Source organism: Gopherus evgoodei, chromosome 4 (genome assembly GCF_007399415.2).
Source record: "Gopherus evgoodei ecotype Sinaloan lineage chromosome 4, rGopEvg1_v1.p, whole genome shotgun sequence".
NCBI classification, from domain to species: domain Eukaryota; kingdom Metazoa; phylum Chordata; order Testudines; family Testudinidae; genus Gopherus; species Gopherus evgoodei.
The window spans coordinates 148322191-148339650 of NC_044325.1; the positions used below are offsets into that span (position 1 = coordinate 148322191).

The following is a 17460-nucleotide window of genomic DNA, read 5'->3' on the forward strand; positions in this document are numbered from 1 at the left end:
CTAGTACGTTAACCTATTAATGCAGCGTATTTGGCAAGGTTGTAATTACAACTTCTGAGCCTGTTTATAAAACTCATTTATGTTTAAGGGGGTTGTAATGACATCAGCCATGCCACATTGGGTTATAATCTTGTCAGATCTTCTAAAATGCAGGATGAGGCAGCCTTTTATTGGGAGATCTTAAAGAAAACCTGTATCTGTTTTTAAGTGGTGATGTTGATCCAGTGGGCAGCAGTTAGAGTGGTCAAGTGTCTGGGCTTGATGGTAGGGGGTACTGTTCTTTTGAAGTTGCTGTTTTTCGGATGAAATTTAAAAGTGGCAACCTTACTCTTGTTAAGGTATTTCAGTGCTTTCCTCAGGAGTAGTTTTGTTTAACCTCAGTATCCTACTTAAATTCCATCTTGGGAAACTGTGTTACATGTCTTGCATTCCCTTTTTTATTTCTGTTGGCTTATTGTAGTCTTCACATCACCTCTAAACTGCTGGGTTACAGTTACTGTGAATTGGTAAGGTTGCTTCATTTCAGTTACGAGCGTGCAAGCCTTATGAAGGTTTGTAAAGCATTTGGAAATGTCTCAGCTTGCTTATAAGGACTATTTAAATGTAAGACACCTATCATTTGTACTGATCTTTTGAAAAAAGCCGGGTTGGTATGATTGGCAGGCAAAAGCCCTATGTAGTCACTGTCACAAAGACCATGAAGCCATGCTACATTCTGCTACATTGCCTTGGTTCTGGGGCCTTTTAAAATGTTTTTTGCAGCTTCCATGAGAACAGCGCTTTAATAAAGCTGTTGTGGACACATAAGTGGCATTCGGAGGTTTAATCTGGGGCCTAGTTGGTGACAGTTTAATGTGAAGTTTGACAGTTCAAATGTTTTCTGGAGCATCCTTTGAGAAGATGGGAGATCAAGCCTTAGTTGAAGGGGTACTACATTGCATGTGCCTCTGTCATGCTATTGTAGCCTCTTCTTTTGGAAATGTCTATGGTTGGACACACTTCCTCTTGACAGATAATCTTTACTTTTTCAGTATGCATGCCTTTGTGTTCATAGGCCTTCCAGCTATTAGATGGCATATCAAATTTTGTTACTACCTACCCTCACTAGTTCTGTGAAGGAGAGAAACTGGTAACATGAGTAGCAGATGCTTTCTAATGGTAAAGTGAATTGCTGAGAGAGGTTGGGAGGCTTCTTTGCATTTGTAGATATATGAGAGCAGAAGTAATATGAGAGCAGAGAGCTCAGGCTGAGACTTTAAAATGAAACAAAAACTGCCCAGTGAAGAGATGCATTAGAATCTCTAACAAGTTCAAGAGTTGAGAAGAATTAGTAATTTTATAAGATTTGTTGTGTAATGTATGTGTGCTGAGGGTAATAAGGTAGGTGCACCTTTTTAAGGAATCTAAATAAATTCATTATACTGTATGTGATGCTGAAAAGTTTTCAGCTGTAAAGAATCCCTTAGGGCTGCTGTTCAAGCCCTGATTAAGTTTCCAGAATGCTCTCTATTTGCAATTTCATTCAGAGAGACAGATTTATGCCCAATTTTTCCTTTGTTTAAGGAAGGGTTGATAGTCAGAATTTACATGTACACAGTAGTTAAGCCTTCCTTTTCAATTTAACTAAGCAGCTAGTTTCCAGTAAGAATCCAGTGTATAGTGCCTAGCTGCTTTTGTTTAATAGAATAGGAAGGTGCAGACAGAGCACCAGGTGAGACTAGTCAATAGTTTGCATCTCCTTGCATGTCTGTGCTCCCAAACATCTCCCAAAAAAAGCTGTCCCTGTACAATTATTGTTGTCTATACCCTCAGCACAAGCTTCACAAGATGGTCAGTGTCATACACAAGTAATTTTTACCTAGTTAATTAGTTGTCTTCATTCATCATGATAAAGAGAGACTTAAAATAGGCTAAGTTTTTGGATGAATGATGGATCAATTCCATAATGAAGTTGATTTGCAACCTTTGGGGTTTCTCCCCAGTAAGCTAACTTGGTGAATTAAGGATTCGCATAACCCCAAAATAACCTAAATTCAGCCAGCTCAAAGACAAACTGATTATACATGTATTTGGAGTGTTGTTCAAAAAAATTGCTTAATAAAATATGGTACTCAGTGCATGATGCTGAATGGTAAAGTTCAGTTAGAATTTTAATCAGTGTTTGGAGCTATAAATCTAAAAAATATATACAGTACAAAAGCTAGACTTGTTTGTCTTCTATATAAGAAGTATGTAAGCTATTCTCCTTATGATATATGCTGGCTTGTTTTTCCAGAGGTAGAAGAAATGGTTACTTTCCATTACCAGGAACTAGAAATCACTCCAGAAGAATCTGTATGTATCTCTGTTTACTGGCATCATTTTAATATACCATTACAGCCAAGAACAAATGCTCTATTTCAAGACTGGTAATATTCAAAAGTCTGGCAGCTCTTTGAACACTCAATCCATGTTGAAAATGTAAATTCGATTTTTTTATTGTAATAAATGTGTGGAATGAGTCAAGCTTTCCATCATTTTATCTGAAGAGAGAGTGCATGCTTTGGAAGCTAGATGCCATTTGTAGTTCCAGCAGTGATTGATTTTGTTTCTATTAATTTCCTGTACCTTCTCATTCCATTAGAGAAGCTTGTGATGAGTTGTGGACAGATTGTTAATCTCTGTAAAGAGCAAAATAGTAGTGCTCATCTGATTTGTTTCCCAAAATCGATACTTCTGTTTTAAACATTTGTGAAGGAAAAGTATAAAAAGTACTAATAAGGCAAACAGAGGTTATAATCAAATAGTGCAATATGGAAATAATACACGTTACATTTACTAATACTTTTTAAAGTTTTTTGTAATTAAATATATAGTATCTTTGGATAATACGCATTTTTAAGCATGAGGTTGGAAAGAAAAATGCAGCACACCTGTACAATCAATGCAACAACAACCTCTTCCCCCAAAATCTTATATGCTGTCAGAGTATAGATTTCAGTGTCACTAGGAGTTGTCAGCATGGAAACTTGGGAACAAAACCTTTAAAAAGTTCTCAGTTGTCTCTAAGGAGAAAAGATGTTCATTTTAGATAGGCTTGTATTTTGTTAAAATCTGTGCATGATATGGCCGGTGCTCCCATTTGTATTCCTCTTTGGAGAAAGGTTTAAAAAAAACAGAACTCTTGATAGGGGAAGGTATATCAGAATGAGGAGGGCAGGCTTTGTCTTCAGCATAATTTATAGTGAAATATTTGGTAAATTGTTCTGTGTCATCTTGAGTGTTGCTTAGGGGCATTACCAAGAGTTCTTGTGAGAAGTATTTTGCTGTGATTTATTTTTGGGCAATAACATTGTCCAGCACAGCTTGAATTCTTAGAAAATATTTACACATTTAAGATATAAAGAGCCCGAGTCACTGAAATTTCAGCCTTGCCATTTTGGCAATGACCACTTACAAGTATTTCTGTTTTTAAAAAAAAGTTAAAATTCCAAGTGTGTGTAAAGTACATTGCCCTCTTTGGCTCCTGTATTTCATCTCTTTACCCTGTGGGATAATTTTGTAGCACAAAGAATAGAATGTCTGAGGTGCTGTCACAGTGGCTGATAGGATGTTTTTAAGAGGAACCATGGGCTGTCTGGGAATGGTAGAAACTATTCTTATATAAGAATAGGTTTCAGAGCTGGACTAAAGCATCTTTGCTATCACTTTATTTTGTACTTTCTAATTCATGTTACCGTTCTGTAGTTGAGTTTCTGGCATTTTGTTTCTCCCAATATTTTGTCTGCCTTTATTCTGCCTTCCCCAGGGGGATCATTTCAGACTTTGTATAGTAATTTAGTCCTGAATTATTCTGAGAATATAGCCCGAATCCTTGCATTTTAAGACCAACTCCTTCATGTCAGTCTGTCTTTAAGAGCTTCATTTATACTTTGTCTGTACCATGCATGTTGATATTTATTGAGAAATGTTTACTGAGTAACATTCCATTTGCTATAGGGGGTCTATCTTTATGTATTTTACATTTTTATATAAAGTTTCTCAGAATATGCTGTACTCTGAACTAGCTAACAACCAGATTCATCTAGTTTATCTAAGTGAAATATACTTGTAATGTTAAAAGTGAAATGCAACAAATCTAGCTGTGACTGGGAGATAGATGGGCCATTTGAGTAGTGAAACATTTTTTTCAATATTGAGAAATAAGCTTGTCTACAAGCAATAAACCAATTTGTTCTAACATGGAAAATACTTTTTTGTTCTGGAGATTACATCATTTATTTTCATTTTCCATGACATGCCTTGCTCATTATATTGTAGGAAGCAAATCCAAAGCTTTGTGCAGAACAGTTCATGACAGCAAGAGGGAATTCAGTTCAAGGTTTGAGTTTCATAACATTCACACTGCCATAACAACAAAGAATGCTTAACCAAGTAGAGTAGTGATAAGTTGTTTGAGTTTCAGATTGGAAAATCTGCCACTGTTCTCATAAAATATTCACCCTCTTTGTGATAAATACTTTATAAACTGTTGGTCGCTTGCTAAAAAAACTGAGAGGGTTGCATTATGGAATTCTCTTAATGCTGTTGTAATACTTCTAGAAAATAATTATTTAAATAGCAGACATTATTAAATGAAGCTGAGAAACAAATTGCTAAGCGGCTTCTTGCTAAGTACTAAATACTGCATGTTGTTGGTACATGCTAGTGTTCTTTTGCTAGTACTCATTTCAGGAGGAAAGTGGAAATGTTAAGGTGATTAAAATCCATTCAAGAGCTTTCTCTGCATATAGAGAGTTAAATCTGGAAATTTTCCTTTTATCCGTTATCTTACTGGAAGGAAACTAAGGAAACCAGGTATTACACACCTAGAGTACATAATTGCAGACCTGTGTTATTGTCGGCTTACAGCTCTGTGTGTTTGACACTGGTTCAAAGTGGATTTTTATACTCAACCTAGCAAAAAATAGCATCCAGTGGAGTGCTCCAGACTCTTTTAACCTAGATTATTAATGGATTTAAGAGAAACTCTCTCCCAAATACTGACACAATCAGAATGTTGTTCCTATTCTGTTTGCTTATGAGCTTCCTTAGCACCCACATTTTGTTAAAGCTATGCAACATTTAAATTAGAGGGGGAAGGTGCTGAGAATTGTGGCCAGCCCCGAGGTGTTCTGCAATTCAGAATTAGTTTTCTGTATTTCAGGCAAGGTCTTCATGGCAAGACCAGGTCTCTAGATGCATTAACCTCTGGATATACTAATCTGGTTTTGCCAATTCTGAAATCCCCCCACTGACTGCACTTGAGAGGCAGCTCCCATATTTTGAGTCATTATGTTGTGAAGTGAACTTGAATAAAAATCATACTAGATATTAAGACTTATGATTTCCCTGTCAAGACAGTAGGTAAGCATTATTGATCTATTTTACAACTAGAAAATTGTGGCACAAAGATTAAAAATATCTCCTCTAGCGGATGTAAAATGCAGTCATTTCTTAACCTTCACTGTGTCTGGAAAATACTTACTATCAGAAGAAAGAACATAAGAATGGCCATACTGGGTCAGACCAATGGTCCATCTTGACCAGTATCCTGTCTTCTGACAGTGGCCAATGCAAGATGCTTCAAAGGCAATGAACAGAACAGGGCAAACATCAAACGATCCACCCGCTGTCATCTAGTCCAGTATCTGGCAGTCAGAGGCCTAGGGAGACCCAGAACATGGGGTTGCATACCTGACAGTATTGGCTAATAGCCATTGATGGACCTATCCTCCATGAATTTATCTAATTCTTTTTTGAATCCAGTTATAGTTCTGGCCTTCACAACATCCCCTGGCAATTAGTTCCAAGGGCTGACTGCGCGTTGTATGAAGTACATCCTTATGTTTGTTTTAAACCTCCTGCCTCCTAATTTCATTGAGTGAGCCCTGGTTATTCTGTTATGTGAAGGGGTAAATAACACTTCCCTAGTCACTTCTGCACACCGGACATGATTTTATAGACCTCTATCATATCCCTTGTTGTTGTCTCTTTTCCAAGCTGAATAGTCCCAGTCTTTTAAATCTTTCCTCAGATGGAAGCTGTTCATAACCTTCATCATTTTTTGTTGCCCTTCTCTGTATATTTTCCATTTTTAATGTATCTTTTTTGAGCTGGGGAACCAGAACAGCACGCAGTATTCCAGGTGTATGCATACCATGGACTTATAGATGTTACTTTATAAAGAATTGCTCTATATATTTGTATTGTTACGACAAGCCCCTTTCAGTGATCATCTGTCTTCTTACTTTTATTATAATGATTCTCTGTCCTTGCAGTAATATGGGTAGGGCCCTACCAAATTCACCACCATGAAAAAGACATCATGGACCTTGAAATCTGGGCTTTTGTATGCTTTTACCTTATACTGTACAGATTTCATGGGCGAGACCTGCATTCCTCAAATTGGGGGTCCTGAACCAAAAAGTAGGTTCGGGGGGATTGCAAAGTTATTTTAAGGAGGTATCACATTGTTGCCACCCTTACTTTTGCGCTGGCTTCATAGCTGGACAGCCAGAGAGCAGCAGCTGTTGGTCCAGCACCCCCCCAGCAGTAGCACAGAAGGTAAGGATGGCAATACCATACTATGCCACCCTTACTTCTTCACTGCTGCCTTCAGAACTGGGCAGCCGGAGAGAGGCGGCTGCTGACAGAGGGCCCAGCTCTGCAGACAGCAATGCAAAAATAAGGGTGGCAATACCATACCATGCTATCCGTACTTCTGCGCTACTGCTGACGGCAATTCTGCCTTCACAGCTGGGCTCCTGGCCAGCAGCCGCAGCTGCCCAGCTCCGAAGGCAGCGCTGCAGCCAGCAGCAGCTCAGAAGTAAGGGTAGCAGTATTGCAACACTCCATACAATAACTTTACGACGACGCCCCCCAACTCCTTTTTTGGTCAGGACCCCTACAATTACAACACCATGAACTTTCAGATTTAAATAGCTGAAATCATTAAATTTACAATTTTTAAATTCCTATGATGGTAACATTGACCAAAATGGACCATGAATATGGGGCCTAATATGGATCTTTTCTTCGCATTGACAATTCTGATCTATAAATATATGGGAAATCTTGGTTATAGTTACATTAATGTTTACATCATCATGGGCCATACAACATGTAATAAATAGCACCTGGACTTTCATATTACATTCAAGAAGTTGTAATTATTTAACAATGACTCTCTTCCGCACTGATGTCTCTTAAAGGTCCCACAAGAACTCATTAAATTGTAATAAATCACCAAAATAGGATGACCTGGCAAGGTCTGAAAATGTGCTCACTGCCCTTTCCCTTTGAGCCTAATGCTGTAGTTAGCCTGTGAAATCAAATGTCACAGCATCTTGTCTTCAGTTTTATATTTGAGAGGAATAGTTGAATTGGGATATGCGTTTATCCCACCAAACTGTCAGCATTTTAACTTTAATGTGGCTCCTCTTCCTTTGGTTGTTGGGCTTTCTCTTGAACATGAAGGATTTGCAAATTTACCTCTTTCAGTTTGTGCCTGGAAACTCACTCAGACTGCAACAATGGTTTCTGCCTCCTTTTGAGATTGGCTGATGCTGGAGAGACAAGGTGAGTGAGGTAATACCTTTTATTTGACTAATTTCTCTTGGTGAGACAAGCTTTTGAGCTTGCAGAGCTTTGAGTAAGTTTCTGAGACCTGAAGAAGAGCTCTGTTTATGCTTGAAAGCTTCTCTCACACCAACAGCAGTTGGTCTAAGAAAAGATATTACCTCTCTCACCTTGTCTATAATATCCTGGGACTGTCAGCTACAACACTGCATACATGGAATGTTGCTGTCACTTTTGCATATTAAGAAGGCAGATACTCAGACAGATGTTCTCTGATCATACACCTCTTTTGGATTCTAGAGTCATCTTGCCTCTTCAGTACTAGGACTGATGAATGCTGGGGAACCTTTATGGCTGGCCAATTCACAAGTGCAGTGAATTTTTCACTGTCTCCAGAATAGGAAAATGATCAAAGAACTGGCATTAGTATACTAATAACAAACAAATGTACAGCGTGTATTCCTTAACATTTAAGAGAGAACCCAGGTCTCCAGTTGATGAACTCTAGGGGTAGAAAGGGAATAGTTTACTGTATTCTGTTTTACTAAATATAAGGTGAGGAATGTCTATTTGGGTGAAATGTGGGTCATTTTGAGACCAGAGCAAAATCTCGCCTTAAAATAGAGAGCACTTTTGCATTAATGTAGCTCTGCATAATGATAGGACACTCTATGTTCATAAAATAAAAAAAGATGCTGAGAAAAATTAAACAAGTTTTTACTGATGGAATGTTGAGAACACTGCTGCTGATTATGTAGAGTGGACTGAATTCTTAAAAAAATAAATTAAAAAAAATGGTTTTATACTCTGCCTGCATATATTTTTGTCAGCATCTTGAGAACTATTTGTGACATTTTGAATCTTCTCATATAAATTCTTGACTAATGTTCCATTCAGAAAAGGAAATGTGCAATGCTGTTTTTTCCCCTCTGCCTCACTTAGAAATCACTCCTAATAGACCTGACTGCTATGATTTAAAAATAACCTCACTATTACATTAACCTGATTTCCTCTCTACCTCATTCTTTTGGACCTCTTGGTTTCAAACACCCAAGTAAAACGTGGTTTATAGATGTCTGATGGTGCCCTGGACTTTCTGTTGTTCAGCAATCGTAGCCATAATTCCTCCCTTGGCTCTCTTCTGGAAGGAAGATCTCAGCCTTCCCTGTGCCAATGCTCCATTTTCTATATCTAATCGGTCACTCTTTCTTTTTCTAGGCAACTTTGTGCATCTCCTTTTTAATACTGACAGCACATGATGAGACACTAAGAATTAGCCATTTATTATTCCTGAGTCAGCAAAGTGTTAACTCACCAAAAGTAGAAAGTCCTCTTGTCTCTGCAATAGCCTGGCCTGTTTTTGGACTCTTGAGCTGACACATGGTGCCAGCACTGGTCGATTTAAGGTACAAAATGTTTTACAATTGTAACTTCATAAAATTGCAGTTTTTCGGCAATGAGATGTGAATGACTTTGCTGCTCAGTGGTTTGAGCGTTGGCCTGCTAAACCCAGGGTTGTGAGTTCAATCCTTGAGAGGGCCACTTAGGGATCTGGGGCAAAAATCAGTACTTGATGCTGCTAGTGAAGGCAGGGGACTGGACTCAATGACCTTTAAAGGTCCCTTCCAGCTCTAGGAGATAGGTATATCTCCAATTATTATTATTATTATTATCATTTTATTATAAACTGGGACAGCTATACCTATTGCACTCTTTGCTATGGAATCTTACCCAGCTCGCTCACAGCAGCCTTTCTGGACACCTGTTAGAATAACTGTATAATGACAGTTTTTTCTTATTTTACAGCCATTTAAAAGTATTTCAAAATTTTGAGCCTATTAATCTATTATAGATAAATAGGGATTCAAAAGTATTAGTTTTGGAAAATATCCCTTGAAATCCTATTTTCCATGCTACTAGTTGTAGTACTAGTTGTCTACTGTATGGTTGTTTTTCTGTTGCAGCTAGGGCTGTCAAGCAATTAATTACATGATTAATAATAGAATACCATTTATTTAAATATTTTTGGATGTTTTCTACATTTTCAAATATATTTATTTCAATTACAACACAGAATACAAAGTGTACAGTGCTCACTTTATATTTATTTTTATTACAAATATTTGCACTGTAAAAAAACAAATGAGATGGTATATTTCATTTCACCTAATATAAGTACTGTAGTGCAAGAAAGTCGAACTTGCAAATGTAAAATTATGTGCTAAAAAAAAACTCAACTCAAAAATAAAACAATATAAAACTTTAGAGCCTAAAGTCCACTTGGTCCTACTTTAGCCAATCACTCAGACAAACAAGTTTAGTTGCAATTTGCTGGAGATAATGCTGCCGGCTTCTTGTTTACAACTTCACCTGAAAGTGAGAACAGGCGTTCTCATGGCAGTGTTGTGTCACAAGATATTTACGTGCCAGATGTGCTAAACATTCATATGTCCCTTCATTCTTCAAGCACCATTCCAGAGGACATACGTCCATGCTGATGACGGGGTCTGCTCAATAACGGTCCAGAGCAGAGCGGGCTGATGCATGTTCATTTTCATCATCTGAGTCAGATGCCACCAGCAGAAAGGTGATTTTCTTTTTTGGTGGTTTGGGTTCTGTAGTTTCTGCATCGAAATGTTGCTCTTTTAAGACTTCTGAAAGCATGCTCCACACCTCATCCCTCTCAGATATTGGAAGGAACTTCAGATTCTTAAACCTTGGGTCAAGTGCTTTAGCTATTTTTAGAAATCTCACATTGGTTCTTTCTTTGCATTTTATCAGATCTGCAGTGACAGTATTCATAAATCAGATGTGCTGAGTCATCATCCAAGACTGCTGTAACATGACATATATGGCAGAATGCGGGTAAAACAGAACAGGAGACATACATTTCTCCCCCAAGGAGTTCAGCCACAAATTTAATTAACACACTCTTTTTAATGAACATCACCAGCATGGAAGCATGTCCTCTGGAATGGTAGCTGAAGCATGAAGGAGCATATGAATGCTTAGCAATGCCTGCTTAAAAGTGCCATGCAAATGCCCGTTCTCACTTTCAGGGGACATAAATAAGAAGGAAGCAGCAGTATCTCCTGTAAATGTAAACAAACTTGTTTGTCTTAGCGATTGGCTGAACAAGAATAGGACTGAGTGGACTTGTAGGCACTAAAGTTTTACATTGTTTTGTTTTTGAGTGCAGTTATGTAACAAAAAATCTACATTTGTAAGTTGCACTATGATAATAAAGAGATTGCACTACAGTACTTGTGAGGTGAACTGAAAAATACTATTTTTTGTTTATCATTTTTACGCTGCAAATATTTGTAATATAAAGTGAGCACTGTATATTTTTTGTATTCTGTGTTGTAATAGAAATCAATATTTTAAAATGTGGAAAAAAATCCACAAATTTAATAAATTTCAATTTGGGATTCTATTGTTTAACAGAGCGATTAATTGTGATTTAATTTTTTTAATTGCAGTAAATTTTTTTTGTTAATTGCATGAGTTAACTGCAATTAATCGACAGCCCTAATGGCCACAGAACCTTATGGCCCCAAATCAGAATCAGATTCCCATTGTGTTGGCACTGTACAACACATACAACATTTACTTCCTTAAGAACTTATAATCTAAAAAGTTAATTTTATTTATCTAATGTATTGTTTGGCTGGTGACATTACGAGGTCCAGAGGCACATATGTTATGTAAGTTGCGAAGTATATAACGTAGGAGTATAAATTTCAGTGTCCTTATTGTTGTGATTCTGTCATATACCTCCATATACCATCCTTTTTATAGCCTTTTGAAAACAAATGATCGTTAAAATTCTTCCACTTTAAGATTTGGACGTTCTGATGAAGTACATAACTTTAATTTGCAATGCTCACTGAACCCAAGTGAGCGTGCTTTCTCTGAAGATGACAACGTACAATAGATTGCTTTGTACCCTTCTGTCAGAGGGATAAAGCAGTAAAACAAGGGTTCAGTTATTTGTGTGCTAGAAGGGCAGTGGTTATCTGGCAATATGACAGGTTTGCTAATGGTACCTGACAGGAGTGTCACAAAGGAATAATTGTAAAGAACCTTCCTGTAACATAATACGTTAAGTGGAACACCACGAATACAGGATCCCATTTGACAATGGATCTAGTTTAGATGCGTAACCTATTTGTTTACTTCTGACAGGAAGTGTTATCATTGCCTGATTTTAATGGAGTTTGGGGGATGGGTCTATCAACAGATATTTACTTAATTGTAATGTAATACTTTGCAGTTTAACATCACTTTCTTATCCTATCTATAGATCTCAAAGCACTTTTCAGAGATATTATTGCCTTTTTACAAGTGGTGTAACACAGGCATAATGGCTGTGGCTCAAGGTGACACATCTAGTCAAGTGGCTCTCAACCTTTCCAGACTACTGTACCCCTTTCAGGAGTCTGATTTGTCTAGCGTACCCCAAGTTACACCTCACTTAAAAGCTACTTACACATAAAAATACAGAAGTGTCACAGCACGCTGTTATTGAAAAATTGCTTACTTTCTCCCTTTTACCATATAATTATAAAATAAATCAATTGGAATATAAATATTGTACTGTACATTTCAGTGTATAGTATATAGGGCAGTATAGTATAAACAAGTCATTGTATGAAATTTTAGTTTGTACTGACTTCATGAGTGCTTTTTATGTAGCCTGTTGTAAAACTAGGCAAATATCTAGATGAGTTGATGTACCCCCTGAAAGACCCCTGTGTATCCCAGGGGTGTTTACACCCCTGGTTGAGAACCACTCATCTAGTCAGTAATGGTGAGAATTAGGGATGGAACACGAGTTCTTATTCTCTGACCTGGGCTCACTCTGTTACAAAACAGCTGCCCCTCATGATTAACTTGACTAGCTGATTTTCTTGATTATTATATATTTTGCTACTCTGATTATTAAGATGTGATTTTTCTCAATTGCAGCAGCCAAATACGGCAACAATACCTTAAAGAGAGTTTTGTAGAGAGAGCGTTAATTATTTAAATGATTTCTAAACATAGTTTTATCTTAACCGTTTTTGTTTTAAACTGCAAAAATCTGTCTACATACATAAGTCAGTAGACGGCGCTCCAGAAAAATCCATTTGCACAGTAGAAAGCTAATGACCTTTTAAGTGGGGAAGGAAATGGGTTTTATTGTACGGCAGCACTTTTTTTGTGTGTGTACCATTTGTTGTAAACTGCCAGAATCATAAAGGCCACAATAGTCGGATCCTTAGTCCATGTGCTAGTTATCCCATTAAATACCAAAAACAGGTAGGCAAAGCACATAGTTAACAGACTCTAGTTGCAAACAATTTGATCTATTATTAAATTTCAGGTGATCTCTAACTCTGTATTCAATGTTCTCACACACCCCTTATGGTCATGGTTGGGACAAATATTCTATAAGGAATTTTGAAATGGAATCACTATGATGACAGTTGACATTTTTGTTGTGCTTCCAACTTTGGTGGAACTGTTCTACTTTTAACTGTTGGAGCTGACCACTGTACCGCAGTAATGGGTAGCTCTTGAATCATGGGCTTTGAGAGTCACGGGTTGGTTGGGTGCATGTGGCATCTCCCAGTACAAAATAAGAAACTGCTGCTGAAGTGCACGTGCAGTTTTTAATAGTAGGGACTTAGTTCAAATGTTGTTGTTTTTTAAATCTGGTATGGACAGGCTTTACAGAACAGTCATTAGAATCCTGGGAGAATTTGTAAATCCAAAATTTGTGTGTTGGATTTATTTTCTTTCAGTTTGCAAATCTGTAATAGGATTTATAGCTCCAAAGTGGGATTTATAAACTTTCATCAGGGTTTGTAAATCAGTTTTCTTATAAATCAATAAATCAAATATTTGCTTATTTAAGAAATAAAGAAGCTAAATCTAAGGATGCAAGATAAAAGCTTGCAAATCAGAACAATAATTTTAAGACTTCTTGACACAGTTTACACATTTGAAATAAAATATCTGGCTTTATTATTTGTGGATTAATACAACCTTAGATGATTTTCTGATTAGTGATGAGCACATTGGTGATGCAGGCAACATTTAATCTCCAGCTGGGTTCTGAGTTGATTATATAGTCACCTGGATCGTACAGTTTCTCTCCACTATCTGCTTGTGAAGCAGTTAAAAGCACTGTAAGATGTGATTTTTTTAAAAGTTTTTTTATTTTATTTTATTTTTTTTAAAGCCCAGTTTGCCAATACTTTTTGTATGGTATTCTGCAGTAGTCTCTCCCATTAAACTATAGGCAGTATGCTATTATTCAGTTCCTGGGCCATTCTACTCATTCTGTCCATTCCCATAAAATGGTTTGGAAAGTCAATAGTCCTTAGCATTGCATCTGTTGTGGCCAGTAATCCTCAGCACTTTAGTACTTCACCTATGTTTTTCTTACCGTCGGAAGTAGACGACACTAAGATTGATGTTGCACTTATGCTTCTTCATGGGCTTACATGTTCTTTGACGCATAAATATGGGTTGGCTAAAAGTATTCTGCTCTTAGCTTTTAGTGAAGTTTTAAAGTCTTAACATTTCATCTGTCCTGCATTAAAGGGCTGAGTCTTGTCACAAGGACTCTTGTTCGTTGTCAACAGACTGATGGAAATCCAGGAGCCAGATCATCAGCTGGTTATAAAACAGCGTAGCTCTAAGTCCATGGAGCTATACCAATTTACATCAGCTGAGGATCTGGCCCTGGGAGCATGCAGCTTTTCTATCTAGTCTAGTGCTTTTGAATAAACTAATTTGTAGTTTCCTTTCTATTTTAGATTTTGCAGAGATGTTTGCTGCAGTGAAATGCAGTTTAGTTGATAAGAGCATCGTCTTAAATGTTTTTTGCAAGGTTTGCATTAATTGTTTTCTTATTTTAAAGGAAAAGTGATCAACAAAGACTTGCGTCACTACCTGAGCCTGCAGTTCCAGAAAGGCTCAATAGACCATAAACTCCAACAGGTGATCAGAGACAATCTTTACTTGAGAACCATCCCATGTAAGTATGCAGAGTGCTAGCATAAATTAATCTATTTCAGTTAAATTCTGCATAACTCAAGAATCCTGTAAGCTTTTTTCCTTTGATCCTATGTTGTTTCACATTTCCACTCTTTTAGTGGGGATTCCTTTGCATAAAGGCTATTTTTAGGTAGGGTCTTTGTTAGAACATTTCTCAATATGGATTCTAAGTTAACTTGAGATGCAATGGAAAATTAGTCTATTGATAACCATATTTATTATATATTAAAGGATTGACAAACCAGCAAAAATGTCAAAATTCCAAGTTCAGAGGACTTAGAGTATGTATATTTTTTTAAACTCATTGATACTGCCTCTAAAAAGCATTAAAGAATGCAACAGATGAAGATTTCATTTTCGCATAAGAGTAAGTAAACCTGAGGGGGTGGGGTGAAACATCATTACTATAACTAGTATAATATAACTCTCACCACTTATTTTGTGGCAGTCTCTCTCGCACACGCACACACCCCCCTAGCCAGTTTTGTGGTTTATCACAAAGGGGAGATTTAATACCTCCAGGTGACCACTTTGTAGATAGGCTGGGTGTTAGAGAAAACAGAAAGGAGAGAAGAGAGAATAATTGTAGAAGAGCTGTTTGTGAGGAAGGAGACTCTGCTGGAACATAACCAAGCGGGGTGCACAAGGGAAGTTATGGGTGCACCTGTAACATATCTGAGCCTGAAATTTAGTGGGATGGAGGAGGGACCTGTAGCATGGCCCAATGATTAGGGAAAGGAGGAGCAGCCTTCCTAAACTGGAATAGGCACAGTAGAGTTGCAGAGCAAGCATTAATGAGAGGATACCATGGGATGAGCCTTACCTCTTAATCCACTGTAGGCTGGAATGGCTGGCATCTCGTAGTATTTCCCTATCCATACAGCCCACCTGCTAATACGTCTTCAGCCAGGAATCATTAAGAGGTTGCTGCTCCGGCAGCCTGAGTGAAAAGACATTATCTTGTCAGTTTCTCTCATTTCAGTCACCCATCACTGATCAGCTTCAAAGGCTCTTACAAATATGGTTAAAATGCTTGATGCTGATTGCCTGCTTGTATGTTATTACTGGGCTCTTAGACTTTACCGAGGCTAAAATTGTTCATTGGAGCAGTGCATTTTCAGCTCATTATCTTACTTAATTACTAAAAAAACAAACTATTCAGTGTACTTTTGATGCAAGAATATTTACTATTTAATTAACAAACAAGCCAGGGCAAAGCTTTACTGAAGTGAATGGTTTTCTAGTGGCAACAGAGACTGTATGGCATGCACATGGCATTCAGTAAATGACTGATATAGGACAGTTCTGACAAAACATAAGGTCTGAAGCAACTCATTTTTATTCACTAATATGAATGCTAATGGATATTGAACACCGTTTTACATTTCTAAATGCAATCTGAATTTTTTTAAGGAGTCATGAGGACCTAATTGGGTAATCATAGCTTTTAGAACCACTACAAACTGACAGCTTGGATAAAAATAATACCCTCTGATAAGCTGGAAAGTATATCTTTCAGTTTGAAGAACATCTCCACAATTACTGAAATACCTGTCTCTGTGATGCTTTTCACGTTATCATGCCATTCCATTTCTCAGTTATCCAAAAGTCAGACTGTACCTTCCATATGAGATATTTATTCATTAGAACGACTGATCACAATTTTTATTTGAAGTATTTTTATTTAAAAACTTGAATGATATTAAATTAACATGACACACATTAAATTAATATAAAACTGGCTGATAGGTCTCAAAATGTAATCGTAAATAGGGAATCGTCATCAAGCAGATGTGTTTCCAACAGGGATCCATTCTTCACCCTATGCTTTTTCCTATTTTTATCAATGACCTGGAAGAAAGCACAAAATCTACACTGATAAAGTTTGCAGATGACCCAAAAATATGGGGGAATGGTAAATAATTAAGAAGACAAGTCATTGTTTCAGGGCGATCTGGATCACTTGGTAAACTGGGCATAAACATTATGCTTTGTAATACAGATTAATGTGAATGTATACATGTAGAAACAAAGAACATGGGCTATAATTACCAGAGGAGGATTATGCAGGGAAGCAGTGAGTCTGAAAGTATTTGGGTGTCATGGTAGATAATCAGCTGAACATGAACTCCCAGTGTCACACGATGGCCAAAAGAACTAATGGGATCCTGGGATCACAAACAGGGGAATCTCAAGTAAGGGAAGAGAAGTTATGTTACCACCATATTTGGCACTGGTGCGATGGCTGCTGGAATACGGTGACCAGTTCTAGTGCCCACAATTCAAGAAAGATTTGGTAAATTGGAGATGGGTTCAGGAAGAGCCATGAGAATAATTAAAATATTAGAAAAGTGTCTCGTAGTGATAGATTGAGCTCTGAGAGTCTTATTTGGCTTACCAAAAGAGAGGATAAGGGGTGACTTGAATACAGTCTGTGAATATCTACATGGAGAACAAATATTTAATAGGCTCTTCAGTCTATCAGAGAAAGGTTTAAACTGATCTGGTGCTGGAAATTGAAACTAGACAAATTCAGAGTGGAAATGAGGTATAAATTTTTAAGTGTGTAATAAACTGTTGGAACAATTTACTACATGTCATGGCAGATTCTCCATCACTGACTATTTTTAAATCAAAATCAGATGCTTTTCTAAAAGCATATTTTTCTAGGACTTATTTTGGAAGTTCTATGGCCTGTGTTATAGGGGAGGTCAGATTAGATGATCACAGTGGTCCTTTCTTGCCTTAGAATCTATTAATTACATGTTAAAGCATTTTTTGTTGTAGCTTCATACATGGTTTTTTAACACA

General features: G+C 37.3%; 1 protein-coding gene across 4 annotated transcripts in view; it reads left to right on the plus strand.

Moving 5' to 3' along the window:
- The window catches only part of MAGI3 (membrane associated guanylate kinase, WW and PDZ domain containing 3), a 235891-nt gene that overhangs the window by 104325 nt on the left and 114106 nt on the right, over positions 1–17460 (plus strand). For all 4 annotated transcript variants that reach the window (XM_030561749.1, XM_030561750.1, XM_030561751.1 and 1 more), the window contains exon 2: positions 14513–14629. In XM_030561749.1, coding sequence (XP_030417609.1) covers positions 14513–14629 — 117 coding nt within the window. The remainder of the gene's footprint in view (positions 1–14512; positions 14630–17460) is intronic.